This window comes from Rattus norvegicus, chromosome 1, assembly GCF_036323735.1.
Source record: "Rattus norvegicus strain BN/NHsdMcwi chromosome 1, GRCr8, whole genome shotgun sequence".
Lineage (NCBI taxonomy): Eukaryota > Metazoa > Chordata > Mammalia > Rodentia > Muridae > Rattus > Rattus norvegicus.
In genome coordinates this window covers 127,628,642-127,647,764 of record NC_086019.1, presented here as the reverse complement: position 1 = coordinate 127,647,764, position 19,123 = coordinate 127,628,642, and the positions used below count along the sequence as shown (strand labels likewise).

General features: G+C 45.6%; 1 protein-coding gene across 13 annotated transcripts in view; it reads right to left on the bottom strand.

Moving 5' to 3' along the window:
• The window catches only part of Apba2 (amyloid beta precursor protein binding family A member 2), a 233,099-nt gene that overhangs the window by 50,360 nt on the left and 163,616 nt on the right, over positions 1-19,123 (bottom strand). For 11 of the 13 annotated variants that reach the window (XM_039092566.2, XM_063275521.1, XM_063275507.1 and 8 more), the window contains one exon: positions 6,560-7,553. In XM_039092566.2, coding sequence (XP_038948494.1) covers positions 6,560-7,513 — 954 coding nt within the window. In that variant the 5' untranslated portion in view covers positions 7,514-7,553. Of the gene's footprint in view, positions 1-6,559; positions 7,554-16,957; positions 17,077-19,123 lie in introns of all 13 variants that reach the window. The other 2 variants (XM_039092570.2, XM_063275551.1) reach the window with 1 other exon arrangement.

The window sequence follows — 19,123 nt, the reverse complement described above, 5'->3', positions numbered from 1 at the left end:
TGACGTGCAGACACAGAAGGCACGTGTGAACAGAGGCATGTGTGGGCAGAGAGGGAAGGACTGCAGAATGGCTGTAGATGACAAGAGACCAGATATCCTCCACAGAGACCCAGGGCCTTTCCAGAGTCTTTCCTCCCGAGTAAGATTGGAGTGGTCTTCAGTGAACCCCCAAATCCCTCCCCTGAAGGTGTTTGCCAAAACACTCTCTGAACGTGAATGGTTTGTATCCTCCGTGCCCAGCAAACACTCAAGCCCTTCTTCCCAGCCCCTTCTATAGCCCTTCTTTCCACGGCAAACAGATCAGAGAGGGGCCTGGATGCTAACGGTCCCACAGGGCACCCCTCTCAGTCCTCTGCTATAAAGTGGGAGCTGATCCTTGCTTCACGTACCAGCAGACGGGACACGGTGTGGCACCCTTCTGGCATGTACCAAGTACTACCAGCTCCACCAGAAGCAGGGCAAAGTCAGGCGTTCCGGTAGCATTATCTCTGCTTATTTAGCGCTAATATTTGCATGGTAATTAGGGAGAATCCTCTGCAAAACAAGCCTCGGTGAAATGTCATGGACGGAGCATCTCTGTGATGAACATGACACTCGATGTGGCTGAAAGGCCCTGGATCACACTTCACTTTAGCTGTTGTATTAAGCTGGCTATGAGGTATTGATTTTCTTGTTTTCTTATTATCAGAGGGCTCTTGCTAGAAAACACCGCTGGGGTGGTGATAAATAGAAATCATGAAAACCACAAATAATCAAAACACATGGTTGGTTGACTGGGCCCACGGTGTAGAGCTGCCGAAGTAGATAGCCTGAAACGCCCAAGGTCCAACGGACCAAGGCTCTCTAGGGAGATTTATCTCACGGCAGACCTCACGAGGCAGCAGGTAAGGGGGCGGGAGCAAGGGGGACTCCAAAGTGAGCCATGTAGCACTTGCTAAAACCACACACAGGAAACCTGCCATCACAGACCACCATCCACACCTACAGGACAGGCTCTTTGGCACTGGACGGACATGTTCTTGCAGTATTCCTCAAGAGCACAGGTGAGCAATCCCACAGAACAAAACCCAGCCCTTTCAAGCCATACAACAAGTGGGGGAGGGGCTACTTATACTGCATAGGACTCAACCACCTTGTGGTTGTTTGAATGAGGATTGACCCTATAGATTCATATATTTGAATGATTAGTTCCCAGTTAGTAGACTGTTTAAGAAGTATTAGCAGGTATGGCCTTTTTGGAGGAGGCATGGGGAGCTTTGAGGTTTCCAAAATGAATGCCAGGCCCAGTCTCTCTGCCTTTTGCCCACAGATCAGGATGTAAGCTCTCGGCTATGGCTCTGGCACCAAGCCTACCACCTGCCACCATGCTCCTCATCAAGGCAATCATGGACTCATGAAACTATAAGCAGGCCCCAAGTTAAATGTCTTCTTTTATAAGATGCCTTAGTCAGGTGTCTCTTTGCAGCCAAAGAACAGGACCCAGCACATGCCTCAGTTGTCTGAGAGGCCAACCTCAGCATTGGAACCTTTGGGTTCTTCCAGGAATTGCTGAGGTCACAGACTTTGAGCCCTTTGTACCATGACACAGATTCTCCCACCACCTTCCCAGTTGCCCAAGAATTTTGTATAAATTGAAACCAAAAAATCACTAAATCTTCAGACAGGGAGGGTCCCAGTGATGAGACATAAAAGGTGTCCATCGTCACCATTCTGGGCTGGCATTAAATCATCCTGGAATTGTGTAAGGGATTCTGAGCCTTAGGATGACATTTAGGTTGGTATTTCCCACATATTCCTCTCCTAAGAGAGGCTCTGAGATGTTGGGGACACTGGCGGAGCAGTACTGTTGCCCCGTACATCAGTGAATATACAGCTTGAAGAAGAGAGAGGCTTCCCCAACTCATCTGCCAACCAAAGCATAGTGATCCTCTGCATTCGTGGCTTCCACATCTAAAGATTCAAATGAGCGTGGGTGGAAAATATTCATAAAAACAAAACTGCCTCTGCTTTGAACACATCTTCACTTTCTTGTCAACATTCCACTAAACAACGCGGGACAACAATTTACATGGCATGACAATTAGGCATTATAAACCAACCAGAGATGATCGGCAGTAGGAATGGCTGCTGGGAGTTAAAGCAAACATTATATGTGATGCTGTTCTCAGGGGTTGGAGAATCCCAGGAAATCCTGGAAGCTGCCTGCTCAGTCAGTCCTCTCTCTGTGAAGCTGGCTAGTGTTGAGTAGCAGTTTACTCCATGACTGCAGCCTTCCACCTTGGAAGGAAGCTCCATAAGACAGAAGATGTGTCATGGTTGGCTTTTTGTCACCTTTACACAAGCTAGAGTCATCTGGAAGAACAACCTTGGTTGAGAAATACCTCCATCAGAATGCCTATGGGTAAACCTGGAAGGTATTTTCTTGGTTAATGATCGCTGTGGGAGCACCGATCCCATTGTGGGTGGTACCATCCCTGGGCTGGTGGTCCTGAGTTTTATAAGCAGGCTGAGAAAGCCATGAAACCCATGCAGCATTCCTCCATGCCCTCTCTCTCAGTTCCTGCTTTGAATTCCCGCTTTGGCTTCCCCATTGATGGCCTTTTGGGCAGGCACAGCATCCCAAAGCACAGGCAGGTGCCACCGGTCATACATTCCACTTCCTACCACAGTGAGCAACTTGCTTTCCACAGAGGCCAGACTCAAGCAGTGTCCATTATAAATTTGTCTTCCACTCATGGGAAGGAGTCACCTGACTGACTCCCTCTGTGTCCCCAAAGAGATGGACTGGCAGCTGATGGGTCACCTGTATCTTAATAACCACGGAGACAGTGCGAATAGCACATTCCTAATCCAAAGTAAAAAAGGCTAAAGGAAACATGTAGTAAAACTCATGAACAGTCTGAAATGGAAAAGGAGAAAATCCCAGAGAAAAGAAGTGGGACCATTATCTCAGGGATGAAGAGAACATAGCAGGCAAGTTAGTTGTGTGGAAAGGTAAAGGGTCAACACTGATGTGTGACTCAGCCCCTGACTCTCAAGAAGTACAAAATGAGAGAAGACACCACCTGTACGTACAAAGATGTCTGTGCCGGTCTCACCTACAGGAGAAAATGCCACCCACCATCTTTATATACAGTGCCAGGGTAGTCACAGACAAATAAATAATCGGAGATCGTGTGGCCTGTCACCCAAATGCAACAGTCAAAGATCTGTGAAATAGCCATGAAAATCCTATGGCAGTGTGGAGAGACGCTCATGATATGCCACATTCGAGCATGCTGGATGACAAAGGCACCTGGACCGTAAAGATAGCTGTGTGCTCTGTGCTCAGTGCTGTGGCCTGAGGGGAACACAGAAAACATGAAGATGGTTCTTTACACTGGGTAGTAGGCCTGTAGGGAATGCATCTCGCACACACGCACTGTGTACTTACTGTCATCCGTGCAGTGACTGAAGGCTGCTTTTCAGGATGGCCTGAGTATCCTGCACAGAATGAGTGAGAGCATCTGTGGGCTCAGATTTGGGGTGTTTTTCCCTGACTTTGCAATGTTTACATGTACATAGTGAGACATGCTTGGGATGAGACCATAACATGAGAATTCATGTCTGTCTCCTACATGAAGAGCCTGAGGGTAACCTAACATGCTCTGTTTAATGCCCTTGTGCTTTGATCTTGGCCTGTCTCAGGGTGGCAGGTGTGACAGTTTCCTTTATAGCCCATGCCAACACCCAAGACAATAGCTTTAGAGTATTTAGGATGCCGTATTTTCAGATTAGAGACACTCAAACCATACTTCAAAAACTAATCCTGACTTTCTAAGCTTTAAAATGAGTAGGAGAGAGATAAGGGATGCCGCCATGTCATTACTGTCCCTCCAGTTGGACACTTCCAAAGCATTGCTTCTCTGATTTGAACGTGCCATCTTGTTGAAATGCAAATAGGATTGGGTAGTTCTAGGGTGTCCCTGTGGGGCCCATGCTATAGGCCAAGGGCACATTTTACAGAGAAATTCCACCAGGGGGCCAGGGTGCTCTAGGTCGGTCAGTCTATCTGTCTCTCTGTGTGTCTGTGTCTCTGTCTCTCTCCATCTCTTGTCTCTCTCTGTCTCTGTCTCTGTCTTTCTGTCTCTCCATCTCTCTCTGTGTCTCTGTCTCTGTCTCTGTCTGTCTCTGTCTCTGTCTCTCCCCGCCCCCCCCCCTCTCCTGCAACCTTGGCTCTAGGCAGTGCTGCACTAAACATGCAGACGAGGCTCCAGGAACTGGGCAGGGGACTCAGAGGCACTGTGACTCACTGTCTTAGGCCAGGTTTTTGATTGTTCCTGGCACAGCTTGTCTGTCCCCAGGGGAGTAAGAATCCTTTTAGGAACACAGCTGTGATTTCAAATGAAGCACCTTCGAAGCAGCCAGTGCTGTGCATCTTCTAGAGAATCGGGTTTCCAAGGTGATTCCAGTGGATATTTACGGTTCAATTTATTCACCAGTGGATGTTAACGGCCCAAATTCAGAATTCCTCGTGTGAGATGAGCAACTCGGGACAGTAGGATATACAACGTACCCACACGGCAAGACCCAGCATAGCCTTCCTAAGGAGCCCTCTGCTCCACTCATTCATTCATGAGGCCCTGGGCAGCCTAGAGCTAGATCCTGCTTCTCTCTCTCTCTCTCTCTCTCTCTCTCTCTCTCTCTCTCTCTCTCTCTCTCTCTGTCTCTCTCTCTCTCTCCCCAAGATTAGTTCATGGATGAACAGACAAACTAATGAATGCGCGATTACAAAAGCAATAATAACAACAATGACAAAACAACAAAAAGAACCTAATAGAATCATTAACTGACTTCCAGGAGTTTTTCCAATGTCTTGGCTGAGAGCATCCCTTTAAAGACACCCTGGGCTGAGAGACTGAAGTACCTGCTTTTCCATTCAATACCTTTCCTGAAAGAATAGACTTCCTTCCTGTCTCCCACGATGGCTGGAGATGTCCCCCAGCTCTACCTGCCTTCTAAATGGCCACCACCACTCACTTATTTAACCATTTGCATTCACTCACAGACATAACCAAGCAAGCATTCTAACCCAAAGGTCTATGAAATATGAAATTCTATTCAATTTCACTCATCTGGTTATCATGAAGGAAAAAAAAAAAAACCAAACCAAAACAGAACAACACCCAGGTTCACCTAACTCCATACCAGGTTCCTGACAGACCTTTGACAGGGAGGCCACTTATTACAACAAAACACAGTTCTACACAAACACATGCTCTACACAACCCACGCCTGCAGTGCCATTGCTGTTGTGGAGAAGCCCATGCTCTGAAAAATGAATGAATAAAAATGGAGGTATTTTGGCCTGAAGCCCAGACCAGGGCCCAGAACCCCTGCCCCCAACATTCACTAGTACAATAGAGTTTATATACCACAGTATGCCCACCCCCCACGAAGGCAGTACTGCTGTTGATGACAGGCACCTCCAAAAATGAAGTCAGCTGGCACTTAACTAACTCAATGAGAACAAAAGGGACCAGAATGTGTGGTGAGTCGCACAGCAAATCAATGTGATTTACATTCCGAGCACAAGCTTTCACTCCCGTGTATGGTGTACGTGTGCATGCGCACATGTGCGTGTGTGCGTGCGTGCGTGCGTGCATGTGTGTGTGTGTGTGTGTGTGTGTGTGTGTGTGTGTGTGTTCAGTTCAGTATGTATTGAATAACTATTCAAACTCATGAAATCTTCTGGGAGAAAAGTAATTAAGACTTTACAAACCAAGAAAGCTGTCCATATAATGGGCCAAAGAGAAGTTCCCTTATACAAATCCAGAATTACATCTCCTTTTACATGCTCACAGTGATCTTTTTTTTTTTTCTGTTTTGTGTGGATGTGGGCTGGAGTGGGATGGTGATTTTTTTCAAATGTGTTTAGTAGACTACATACTTGCTTTGATGTAACTTAAATGAAGCATGATTATGATGCCATTCCTTGTATTAACATGTGTTTCTTCTTTATGATTTTTGTCGAATTTTGAAATAGTGACTTTTTTTTCAAGACTAGCACCCACAACTGAGCACCCATCAGGTCAAGATCGCTTAGGAGATGCTGTGATGAACCTCTCACAATGTTCCTGTTGAGGTGAACCCTTCTCAAGGGGTAGGGAAGTGTGTGAATGCCTGCATCCTTCACCACCATCCTGACCAGTGCCCTGATGGCCTGGGGAGACCACCTCAGGAAATTAGAAAAGTACCATGGGTACTCTCCTACTGTGAGCTGATTCAGGAAGTGGACTACAGCCTAGGTGCAGGACATTTCCTAGGAGAGAAGAGCTGCCAATCAGCCCTTTGGTGGTATGAATTTAAGGGATGGATTCGTTAAGGTGACAAGACATTCCTTGATCATCAGTTACTGAACATTAATTAATTTAGCTCACAGTATGAACTGGATAGCAGCTAGTCCACCTGCTCCCAACCCCCACACACACCTGTCATCACCCCCCATAGGCTTCACTAATGACTGGGTGATATCACACTCCCTGGGACCACCCCTTTCCTGAGGGTAGTTAAGGCATACCTGCTCTTGGGGCCACTTTGGCCTCTCCTCTGGGGTCCTGGTCTTGGTCTTGAGTCCTCTTTGGGGGTCTCCGGAGTGCTTAACCTCAGGGGGAAGGTTCAGCGACTTGGGCCTCGCTTCTTGCCTACTGGGTCCACGGCCAGTGTCACTGGGTGAACAGGCCTCAGTGGAGTCCCCAGGGTCCAGCTCAGGCATGTGCTCAGGGCTGGCCTCACTGGCACTGGTAATACTGGTCATGCTCAGGCTCATCTTGATCTCAGCCACTATCTGGTCGATGTCTTCCTCCTGCTCCTCTAGGTCCCCATCCCCACGCCTCATGCGATAGGGAGAAGCGCCACCCGTGTTCCCATTGGTCTCTGGGGGATAATAGTCCTGGTAGCTCTCCTTGCTGGGACAGTAGTGGCCATCTTCTTCCTGGTCATGGACCTCCAGGACAGTAGGGTCATCCTCTGGGATAGGCAGGTGGCTGTCTGGATACTCTTGGCTGTTTTCAGCCCCGTGGCTATGAGTATGAGGACCCACTGAGTCCGTCCAGTCCTCTACCGCCTCCTGACACTCATCAGTGTCCACAGGATGTGCACCATGGGCTAGGTACTCCTCCCCATTACAGTCCATGCCCTCCAGGTAGCTGTCATCCTCAGGACAATAGCGGATGTAGTAGGTGACACCTTCCTCCTCCTCAGGGAGGCCCTCGTCATAGTCCTCCTCCTCAGACGTGTTGTTCACATAGTCAGAGCTGGAGTCCCCATCAGGGCTATGGTTGTGGCACTCCTGTTCCTCAGGCGTGGGGCTGTCTGGTCTCAGAGTGCCTAGCTCCAGGCCTGTGGGTACATAGCTCTCCAGAGGCAGTTCTGTATCCTCATTCTCAGGCTCCTGGTCATGGGGGATAGGACCTGGCCGGGCCCTGTGGTCCAACATGCTGCTTGCAGTGCTCTGGCGCTTGCGGTGGGCCATGGTAGACACTCACACAGCCATTGTTACCTGGAAGCAGCCACTGTGGAAAGGAAGGTAGAGAAAGCCATTAGAGTCACATAGACCATGGTCAACTCAAGACATGTGCCACTTGCTATGTGACCAAATCATATCCCTATATCTTGACAGCACACTTGTTCAGAGCACTGTGAATGCACAGCTATTCAAAGGGTTTGGCAGTCCCATCTGAATGCCTCGGGGGCAGGGAAAACCATGACCATGTCAGAAGGGTTTAAGAATAGGCAGAGCTCAAGAGAAGGCATGGAGGAGACGGCAGTCACCAGGATGCCCAACTCCACCTTGGAACTCATGACTCGCTGGCTTGTACCATTCTGGTGCGAGGATGGAACTTAGGCAAGCATTTTGCCACTGAGAAAAGTCTGGCCCAAAGGCTCACTCTTGACCTCTGCACAAGGCTTACTTTATAAAAGTAACTTGTGTGGCCAAGTCAGAGCATCTTAAAATTTGGATAATTGCTCTCAAAAGAAAAAAAAAAACAGCATCAACTGAAGATACCATGAAGGCCCATGACTAATGAAGAAAGATGCTAAATCTTGTGGCTTGAAGCCACGTTTCGGCACCCAAGATACACATATATTGAAGCATCACATGGTACCCCAACGTTATACCATCAGTGTACATCAATTACATTAGATACACAATTAATATCAGTGTGGTGGCTAGTTTTACGCTCACTCAACACAAGCTACAGTCATTTTGGAAGAGGAAACCTCAATTGAGAAAATGTCCCTCACTAGCCTTTAGGCACATCTGTAAAGAATTTTCCTGACTGATAAGTGATATGGGAGGGCCCAGCTCTGTGTGAGTGGTGCCATCTTGGACAGGTAGTCCTGGATGGTATAAACAAGAAGGCTTGGCAAGCCATGTAAGCAGCGCTCCTCCATGGCCTCTGCATTGGTTCCTGTCTCCGGAGTCCTGATCTATTTGAGTTCTCTCATTGACTTTCCTCAGCAACCTGAGAGCTGTAAGCTGAAGTAAAACTTTCCTCTCCAAGCTGTTATGATCAGAGTGTTTTTACCACACCGATAAAAACCCAAATTAAGACAGAATGTTTAGGGAGACTAAGTAGGATTCTACACAGAAAAAAAAAGTTTAGATTCTATATTTTCTGTTTGAACATGTCTAATTGTAAAAATGCACTTCCTAATATATTTAAAGTATATTAATTAAGTCTGAAGATCCCTTAAGTCCATCTCAGTCCCCCTGTTCTCTAAGTCTGCCCCGTCTTTCCCCTCCTCCACATTCCAAAACTGTCATCACGGGGGTTGGGAGGATGACAATTGCAGAACAGTCTTGGTCGAGAAACAGAGAAGTCAGTGCATATGTGACATCTGGCAGTATTGAGGACTCAGCAGGAAAGAGAGAGTTTCCCAGCCAAGAGGACAAGAGAAGCAGAATGTAGCTGCAGTCTACAGAATATGCAGTGTGGAACCATAGGAACCTGCAAGGACCCTGTGTACCCACACTAGGACAGCACTGCCCAGCAGTCTGTGCTTTACTTCTCAACCATGTGGGATCATGGACTGGTGTTAGTGGGCACATACAGGATCCTCTGCTGGGCTGCCCTCTAGGGGCCTGGTGTGAATGAGCTTTGGGGAGATAGAAGGGAACATTCCTCCAGAATACAGCCACCTTGGAGTACAATCAATATGGTGGGTCTGCAGAAAATTGGGACTTGACCTAGCTCGAGACCTTGCTATAGCACTCCTGGGTATAGACCAAAAAGATGCTCCACCATCCCACAAGGACACATGCTCAGGTATGTTCAAAGCAGCTTTATGGGTAATAACCAGAAACTGGAAACAACCCAGGTGTCCTTCAACCGAAGAATGGACATAGAAAATATGGTACATTTATAAGGTGGAGTGTTACTTGGCTGTTTAAAAAAATAACATCATGAAATTTGCTGGTAAATGGATGGAACTAGAAAAACATATCATCTTGAATGAGGTAACTCAGACCCAGAAAGACAGACATGGTATGCACTCACTTAGAAGTGGGTATTAGCTATAAAGGACAGGATAACCATGCTACAATCCACAGACCCAGAAAGGCTAAGTAACAAGGAGGTCTCATGAATCTACCTGGGAAGATGAAATAGAATATATACTGTGGGCGGCTGGGGTGAGAGGGAAGGGGAGGATGGAGATAGAATTCTTGGAGAGACAACTGGAATTGGGAAGCATTTCAGGGGTGAAGCAATGGAAACTTTCAGGAATCTGTGAGTGTGACCCTAGCTAAGACCCCTAGTAACAGGGGATTCAGAGCCTGAACCTGCCATCTTCTGTAATGAGGCAAGACTTCCAGTAGAGGGAATGGAACATCAACCCAGCCACAAAACCTTCAACCTACAATTTGTCCGGCCACTGAGATGTGCTGGGGTAAAGGTGGTACAGAAACTGTGGGAATGGCCAACCAATGATTGGTCCAGCTTGAGACTCATGTCACAAGAGGGAGGCCACACCTTAAACTGCCCAGAAGACCAAGAACCAGAGGCTGGACAGCCCAGAGATCTATGATAGAAATGCTTTTTAAAAATAAGTAGCTATGAGCTGGCAAGATGGCTCAGTGGTTAAAGGTGTTTGCTACCAAGTCTGACAGGAAACAAAATCATGAAATGATTCCTAATGATATTCTGATATACTTGTAGACCAGAGCCTAGCATAATCGTCACCAGAGAGGTTTCATCCAGAAACTTATGGGAACCAATGCAGTCTCACAGACAACCATGACATAGAACTCAGGTAGGAGCCAGAGGGGTAAAGGACACCACAAGAAAGCCTAAAGAGGTTGGGGATTTAGCTCAGTGGTAGAGCGCTTGCCTAGCAAGCGCAAGGCCCTGGGTTCGGTCCCCAGCTCCGGAAAAAAAAAAAAAAAGAAAGCCTAAAGAATCAACTAACCTGGGCTCATAGAGGCTCACAAACATACAATCAGGGAGCCTGCATGGGTCTGACCTAGGACATACACACACACACACACACACACACACACACACACACACACACACATATATATATGTATATGTATGTATGTATGTATGTATATGTATGTATGTATGTATGTATGTATGTATGTATATGTATATATATGTGTATGTTAGGGTTTGTAGCTTGGTCTTCTTGTAGGGCTCCTAACAGCGTGAGCAGGGGCTGGCTCTGGCTCTTTTGCTTGTTTTAGGGACCCCTTTCCTCCTACTGGGTTGTCTCATTCAACCTTAATAAGAAGGGAGGTGCCTAGTCTTTTGGCAACTTGCTATGCCATGTTTGGTTGATAACACTGGGAGGCCTGCCCTTTTCTAAAGAGAAATGGAGGAGTGAATCTGGGGGAGAGGGGAGGTGACAGGGACTGGGAGTAGAGGAGGGAGGAGAAACTGCAATCAGGATGTAATATATGAGATAATGATAAAGAAAATTTAAAAAAAAGAAGAGGAAGGGGTGGTTGCTAGATTCATGGAAAGGACACAGAAGTGGGTCACTGAGGATATAGATAATGTGTGTATCTCTTAATCTGATGGTGACTTTTACAACACAATACATTTTGTTTGCATCATAATCACTCTATTCATCTATCCATCCATCCATCATCTATCTATCTATCTATCTATCTATCTATCTATCTATCTATCTATCTATCTATCTATCTATCTATTATCTATTTATTTATTCTGTGTACATTCGACTGTTGGTGTGTGTGTATACATGTGTATGCACATACACCAGTCTGCCTGTGGAGGTCAGAGGACAACATGTAGAAACTGGTTCTGGTTCTTTCTTTCTACTTGTGAGTCCAGGGGATGAAACTCAGGTCATTAGACTTTATAGCAAACACTTTTAACCACTAAGCTATCTTGCCAGCTCATAGCTACTTATTTTTAAGAGCATGTTCTAGTCATCTGATTAAGAAATGAGAACTTCCATTTAAAAAAATGGTTAAAATAGTGAATTTATTTGATATCTATTTTAGGACAGCTAAATAAAAACATGAAAAGAAGTGAGATGTTAGACTAGAGCAACCGAGGGTGGGAATTCGGGGCTGCGTAGGTTATTTAGATGGTGAAACCAACATGTCAGATGCGAGAGGGCTGAGAACAACCTATGAGAAATTCACAGCCACTGACCAGACTCTGAGCACAAGCTCTGAAGAGCATCTCTCTGAAATCCTGCCTCACCAGAAAGCCCATAAGCCAGAGCTCTCATATCCTGTGTCCCAGAGTTCTCAGCACAGCACTTTGCCTGCAGTGGTGATCAAGACACACGTTGGTAGTAAGACTGTTTCTAACAGCCATCAGAATCCTCACACCAAATCCTGTGTACCAAACCCCCTCCCAGTCCCAGATACACTGTGACAGCTGGTGACGCCAAACATAGACAGTCCTGGACTTATTTTAAGGATGTATCTGGATACAGTTGCACTTGGAAATACATGCTATAGCTATATAAAGTTTAGTTTGTTTTATTTGTTTTGTTTTTGCTTTTGTTTTTCAAGACAGAGTTTCTCTATATAGCCCTGGTCTTCCTGGACCTCCCTCTGTAGACCAGGCTGACATCAAACTCACAGACATCTGCCTGCCTCTGCCTCCTGAATCCTGGGATTAAAGGTATGCACCACCACTGCCCAGCTTAAAGTTTAGATTTTTAAAGTTCATAATTTATCTTCACCAGTGTTTTTAAGAAACTGCGAATAGATTAATGGGATGATTTTATTTATGAATTTTATGAATGTAGTTTATAGCCAGGGCTTCTTGAAACTCAAGCGGTGTCTCAACTTTTATTGAGGTATTTCCAGTGCTGTTTCATTTCAGAATTAAGTGTTTGAGACTCACAGGCAAAAGTAGTTGATAAAGGGGCCGGTACTTTAAAGACCGAGATAAGTCTCTATAAATTCTATAAAAATATGTATCAAAATGAATGAGTTGTTAGAAACTTTTAAATTCCTGCAAATGACCTTTTCATTAGTCATTTTTTGGGGTTTTTTTTGGGGGGTGCTTTGTTTGGTTTGGGGGGCTTTTGTTTTTTGTTTTGTGGGGTTTTGTTTGTTTGGTTGGTTGGTTTTTTTGTTTGTTTGGTTTTGGTTTTTCGAGATAGTGCTATCTGTTCTGGACTAGTTCTGTAGATCAGGCTAGCCTCAAACTCACACAAATCCTCCTGCTTCTGCCTCCTGACAGCTAAGATCGAAGGCATGAGCCACTTTAAGATATTTACTTTAAGATACGGAACGTGTTTTGTGCACAAAGCATCAATCTTGCGTTGTGATTGTATGACACACTGAGAAAGCCATTTAACGCTGAAGTAACTACCCAGGTTATAGTTCCTATGGTGAACAATGCTTTGCTTTTGTAATGAATTAATTTTCTAACAAAAAGGGAAGAAAGTGCTATAGGTAAAACATGAATTCAACCCATCTAACCTAGAATATCAGCACTTTTCCTCTTCGGGAACATGCTCAGAATCCTTGCCTTGACCTACTCTTGGGAACAATTCTCTAGCACAAGGTAAAGACCCCACTAGACTGGAGTGGATTTTAAATGTTGTGCTGGCAGCGAGAAGCAGGGTGGATGCGTGGCTACTCCTGCGCACATGCATAAGCTTGAGCGTCCTGGGTCCTAAGATGGGCTGTCTGCACTAGCCTTCATGGAAGCCTTGGGTCAGGCTCCTCGTTCTCCCACCAGCCCGTGCCACTTCAATTGCCATGACGGTGAGATTTTAACTCCAGATAAGTCTATTTTCTCTATTATCCTCATTTTAGATGCCCTCCAGCAATTTTCACATTCATCCTCCCTGATGAACTGAAGAGCTATTGAGTCCAAACGTCCTCCAGGAGTCCATTACCATTGTGGTCGGGATAGCCTTCAATTATGCAGTATTTTAGAGAAAATTTTCAAACTTACCACGTTGGATCTTTTTATCCAATTTTGCAGCACAAATAACTCCACATTTACTTAAGCCCTAAATGGATCTCAATGGCTTTGCAGTTTGCTTCAAACTTATAAGCATCCCTGGTTAACTTTATTCTTGCATTATTTTGGTGTTGCAATGAAGTTTCTCTCCCTTTATTATTAACCTGGCTGTTGCTGATATAGAGGGGAGAAAAGTACCGGTCACAGAAAACTACATCTTATTAATCTACTTATTCCCGATTGATTTCAGTTGGTCCTGTTATATCCCTAGGCAAATGACCTCATGAGGCACCCGTCCTCACAGTCTTGCCTCTCTTTCTCCTCATGTGAACACCCGCCTATCTTCTTGCCTGTGGATTAACTAAGACTGGTACTAAAGGCATCCTTTGCTTATTTGAACGAGCAAGATCTTCCATAGGTTTACGTGGTTGAGCCCTGAGTCACTGGTTAGTAGCACTGGCTGGGGAGGTGTAGTTGATACAACCTTTCTGGAAAAAGCCCACCACTGGGGTGAGCTTTGAGTTTAAAGACCCTGTGCCACGCCATTTGCCACCTGATCGGTTTCTGACTCGAGACGATTGCTTAGCTTTTTGCTCTTGCTACCACGTTGCTCTGGCCGTGACAGACCCTCCCAAATCACAATCTTCAAAGTTGATTCTAGTCATGGTGTTCTATCACAAGAAAAGTTAACACATGTATGGACTTACTTTTCAAAGATCTATCCATTTCTGTGTCTAGAATGTGTCAGTGTACACACACACACACACACACACACACACACACACACACACACACACACGCCTGTGCATGTACACAGAATGCCCCCTCTACAAATCCCTGCCTGTTCTTTTGAGGCATGATCTCAAAGTAGGTGCTCTCCTGATAAAGACAGACATGAAGGTCCTTGTGTGAACTCAGAAGCCAGGTCTTTTTAGAGACTTTGGGCAAAATATTTGAGATGGCTTCCACACTTAGGAAATTGGAAATGCTGTATCTGCCTGCAGGACTTGAAGAGTCTGGGGCCTCTGTCCCATCGGCTGTTTCATACCGGTGGACTCAGGATGGAGGGGAGCTAGGATGCAGGGTGAGTATAGCAGGTATAAACTCTCAGAGACTGTGTCTGAGGACAGCTCATTTACTGAACTAGAGAGGCTACTGTATAAAGCTCCAGTCAAGGAGAGAGGGAGGAAAAAGGGCAGGGAGGAAGTGTTACAGTGTGGGCAGGGACCTTTCAAGGTAACAGCTAGATTAGCAGACTGCTGGTCATATGATTTCTGAGAAGCCAGCCCTCGGGCAGGGAAACAGAAGCCTAACTGGTTTTATCATGATGTGGCCTTTCTCTCTATGGAGTTGAGGAGGCCCAAGCCTGATAGGGTAAGGAGCAGCCCCACTCAGCCATGCTGTCTGAGAGCTGTCAGGGGTATGGGCAGTGTTCTATTGCCTGTAATGTGGCTTGGGAACACACAGAAGAGATTGAATAGGAGAGTTTAATTAGTCTGCTTCCTGTTACTGCAATGAAATACCTGAGGCTGGGTAGCTTCATAATGGAAAGTGATTCATTTAGCTAAGTTCTGGGGGTGTCCAGGCTTAGATGGAAGCATTAGATCAGTTCTAGTCAAAGCCTCGGGGTGGGTGGCCTAGGTGTGGTGGGTGGCACAGGTGTGGTGGAGTATGGTCCAAGGGAGGGAACGTTAACCAGAGAGCCAAGGAACACTCCAAGGACCAAGCATAACACTTCCCTCTCTCTGTAATTCTGGATCTCAAAAGAACTACCTGAATCCCCTCTGTGAACAGCACAGACAGTGATTTAAAGGTCTTCTCTACCCCATCTCTTAATCACCCCATCACCTCCCTTTATTACCACTCAGGGCCCAACTTCCGACAGATGACCCCTCAGCACACATGCTAAATATTCACACCAAACAGAATGGCCTGTTCAGGTCCGAACTCGACAAATAGGGGATTAAGGAAAGATGCAGATGAATTTTGAGGGAGATGACACACACTTGTGTCTTAGATGGCTCTACCAACACTGTAGGATGATGGTAGCTAGGATGGGTGGCATCTCTTTGATGGGGCATGAGGGCATTTAGGTAACCAGGCATACGGAAGAGGGGTCATAGCAGAACGCAAAGGGCTGCTTCCTGCCAGAGAGCTGCATGTCAACCTGGGGTTTGCATGTTCGTGGCACATTCAGGGCCAGTGTGCCAAAGCCTAGCCTAGAGCTGCAAGTCCTTCTCATTCCAATGGACCTAGGACTTAATTTGAACAGTGCTTCCTAAATTAAATATCTGCCTTTGGGTCTCTGGGAATGCTCCATTCTCCATGGGATAGATTTGACTGCTTTACCAAGCAATAGAGTACCTTTCTCTTTGTGCCCCCATACTCACTTGTTGGGGAGCAGAGAAAGAGGAAGCTCCCATAGACACTTTTCAGATTGAGCTTTCAGGTCTCTCTCACAGCTAGGGCATGAATGGATAGTCTGGCAAAATGGGGTCATTTGAAGGGTAGCAGCCACTCCCATATGAGAAGACAGGGTGTGGCCAAGGGGTGAAGAGATAAAATAAAATATAGCTGAAATGACATAATTCCTTTTAAGTAAATGGTTCCCTGCTAGCTTTCCCATCCTGCCTATGTCTTAAATGAAGCATCCTGTGTTCGGGGTATTTAGAGGTAGATTCATGGAGACAGTGGAATTCGACGTGGTCATGATTGTAAAACCCCACATGGTCAGTATCTTTACATTTTTATTTCATTTTTTTAAAGATTGTAATCAAATTACCTCGCTTCCCCCTCCTTTCTTCCCTCTAAAACATCCCATTTACCCCTCATTACTCTTTCAAAGTCATGGCATCTTTTTCACTAAGTGTTGTTATATACATATACATATACATACACATACGTATATGTATACATATGTTCCTGAATGCATAAACTATAACCCGCTCAGTCTGTATAATGTCACTTGTATATGTTATTAGTAGCCTTTAAGAAGATAACCAAGCTCACACACTCCGCTGTCCCTTTTAACACTCCGCCATGCTATACCTTCAGCAGATGCTGGCATCCTGCCTTCCTCAGACCTCCCAGCTCCAGACTAGTGACCCAGAGAAGTTCTGTCCTCTATAAGTCACCCCTTCTGTGGCTCACAGTCACAGAGCAGACATTAAAACAGCTTCCAGTGGTGTTCAGGGACTGCGTATTGATCTTGCATAGGCGATGCTCTGAGACGTCCTAAAGATATGCTGGAAACCACTCCCCTGCCCCAGGTCCTCTGCTCAGAACATTTCAAAACCTTTATTTAGTTGCCCACACCCTCAGAACAGCATAGGGAAGAGTGGCTAGGAAAGAGTTAACTGCACACGCACAGGGGTCCAGAGGAAGCAGTTGCAGAGCATGTACACAAACATATTGAGGGCCTTTGCTTCTGATTAGTCATATTAAAGACAGATCCTTCGTAACAGACCATCTGGGAAGCCGTTTGAATGTTACAGGAGAAGCACGATTACCTGCTACATGTCCAAGAAAATGAGACCCCGTGTCCAGACTCAATTAATTCCGTGACAGCACATAAATCAACAGGAAACACAGCCTCTGACACTGCCAAGCACTGGGCTCCTGAAGCATCCTAATGAGATGGGATAAAGGCTCATTGTCGACAAGAAAGAGTTGCAATGTCCTCATTACACGTCACACTTGTCTCCTGCACGGAAGGATGCACTAGCTGGCCCTGAGCGGGGCTTATAATGGAGCAGACGGAGATGAGAACAGCTATTCGATCACCACCGTCCAGGCTGGGTACAATCAAAGCATACGGATAAGACATGGACACAGTCAGGCTGGTGCCAACACCACGTCCATCTTCCAGGGTGGCCTCACGTGGTACAAAGATCATACTGTCTTGTTCCTTTCTCATATGACTCGGCTGCTTTGACTGTGCATGATTTACACTGACACAGCTTTAGAGGACAATCAGCCCAAATACCCTAGACAGAAGTCACCAGATATTTTTTTTTCTTCAAGATCCCAGGCTATTCTGAGTTCAGAGGAGCCAGTTCATAAGTTGTTTTGCAACCTAGACTGATGTCTACCACTATCAAGAAAGACTCTGTAACGTACTTAGGATCATGGGGAAGTGTACTTTTCTTTGAAAGTACAAAACTGTTGAGAACACTGTAACACTTCGTTAACAAGGTCCTATTTAAACCTGTGTTGGCATGACCACCAAGACGAATGTGTGAGAATGGAAACATTCACAGAGTTTAACATAGAGAATGCAGTGCTGTATTTCAGTTACAGTCATGTGCACACAGAACTGAGACAATATATAGACATGTTAGCAAGCACGGCCTTTGAGTCATAGGACAATGGCATTTACCCGCCGCCTTACTTTATTTCTTCATGGTACTACTATAACCAAAATAAAAATAATAGTAATAATTAAAAAAAAACTAGTGTCCCTCTGAAGGCCCTATGTAACCCAAGCAGGCACACTGTCAGTTTGCATTTCTACAGCAGGAAGCATGGTTGGGGGTTGGGCTAACTTGTGTGGGCTAATCCTTTCCTTCTGGACAACGCCATGATTAGCTGGCTTCCCCAATACATTCTTACCTCACTAAGAGTACAGATGAATGGTCTGAAAATGCAGTCACAAACTACTGTTAGCCCCACCAAATCAGCAGCAAGGCCATAAGACCTGATTTTTCTGGAATCCCCTTGGATAAGCCACACTGAAGCCAGAGTTAATGTCATACAGGTCAGTAACAGGAAATGTGTGGACTTCTGCACAGAAACTTTAGTATCCTCACTGGCAACCTCTAACCAATAAAAACTGATTTTCTCACACAAAACTTCTCAATACCTTGTGGGAAAGGGAGTGGCTTGTGAAGTTAGCCTTTGTGAGGCATATGTGTTCCTCCTTGCTGTGCTGTAGGTGCACGCTCTTAGTCCTGAGGGCCTTTCTGAGTCCCATGTGTTAAAAGCTTGGTCTACAAAATAGTACTAGCTGAGAGCTGTGGACCCTTTATAGAGGTGTAGCTGTGACTCATTGAGGTCACTGGGAGTGTGTTCTTCAAGAGGGCTATTAGACCTCTAGCCCCCTCCTCTCTACTTCTCTTCCTGGCTATCAACCTTTTTTGTTTATAAGTTGACGCATGTAGGATATTTGTTATAGTAATGGGAAGCTGACTAAGGTAGGAGATAAGCAAGAGTGGTGATAAAGGGGTAATTAACACAAAACAAGCCCAACACTCTCCTTTGTCTCCACCTGCTTGAGAAACAACTTCTCCACTTAACAAACACCAACTAATAACAATAACAATGTTGCTAACTACGCCCTTGCCGAACCTATTCTCAGTAACAAAGAAGTAGCGTTCTCAGAGAAAACAGCTACAAGATTGGAAAACAGCTACAAAATTGCATAGTTTAAAAGGATTGTTTGTGCTCCAGTCCTGCTATTTTCCCGTATTTTCAAGCACATGCATCAATTATAACTTAAAAATAACACAGGTACATGTTGGGTTCCATCCGCACCCCCATCACAAATGCACATGTGAAAGTTAAAATCCACAAGGCCCTGATCTTGGATGACTTTGTGGGAAAGGGAACTTTCTAGAGACAGTTCCAGAAGGTAAAGCAGGACAGATCCCCTCCTTGACCTCAGAAGGAACTTACCT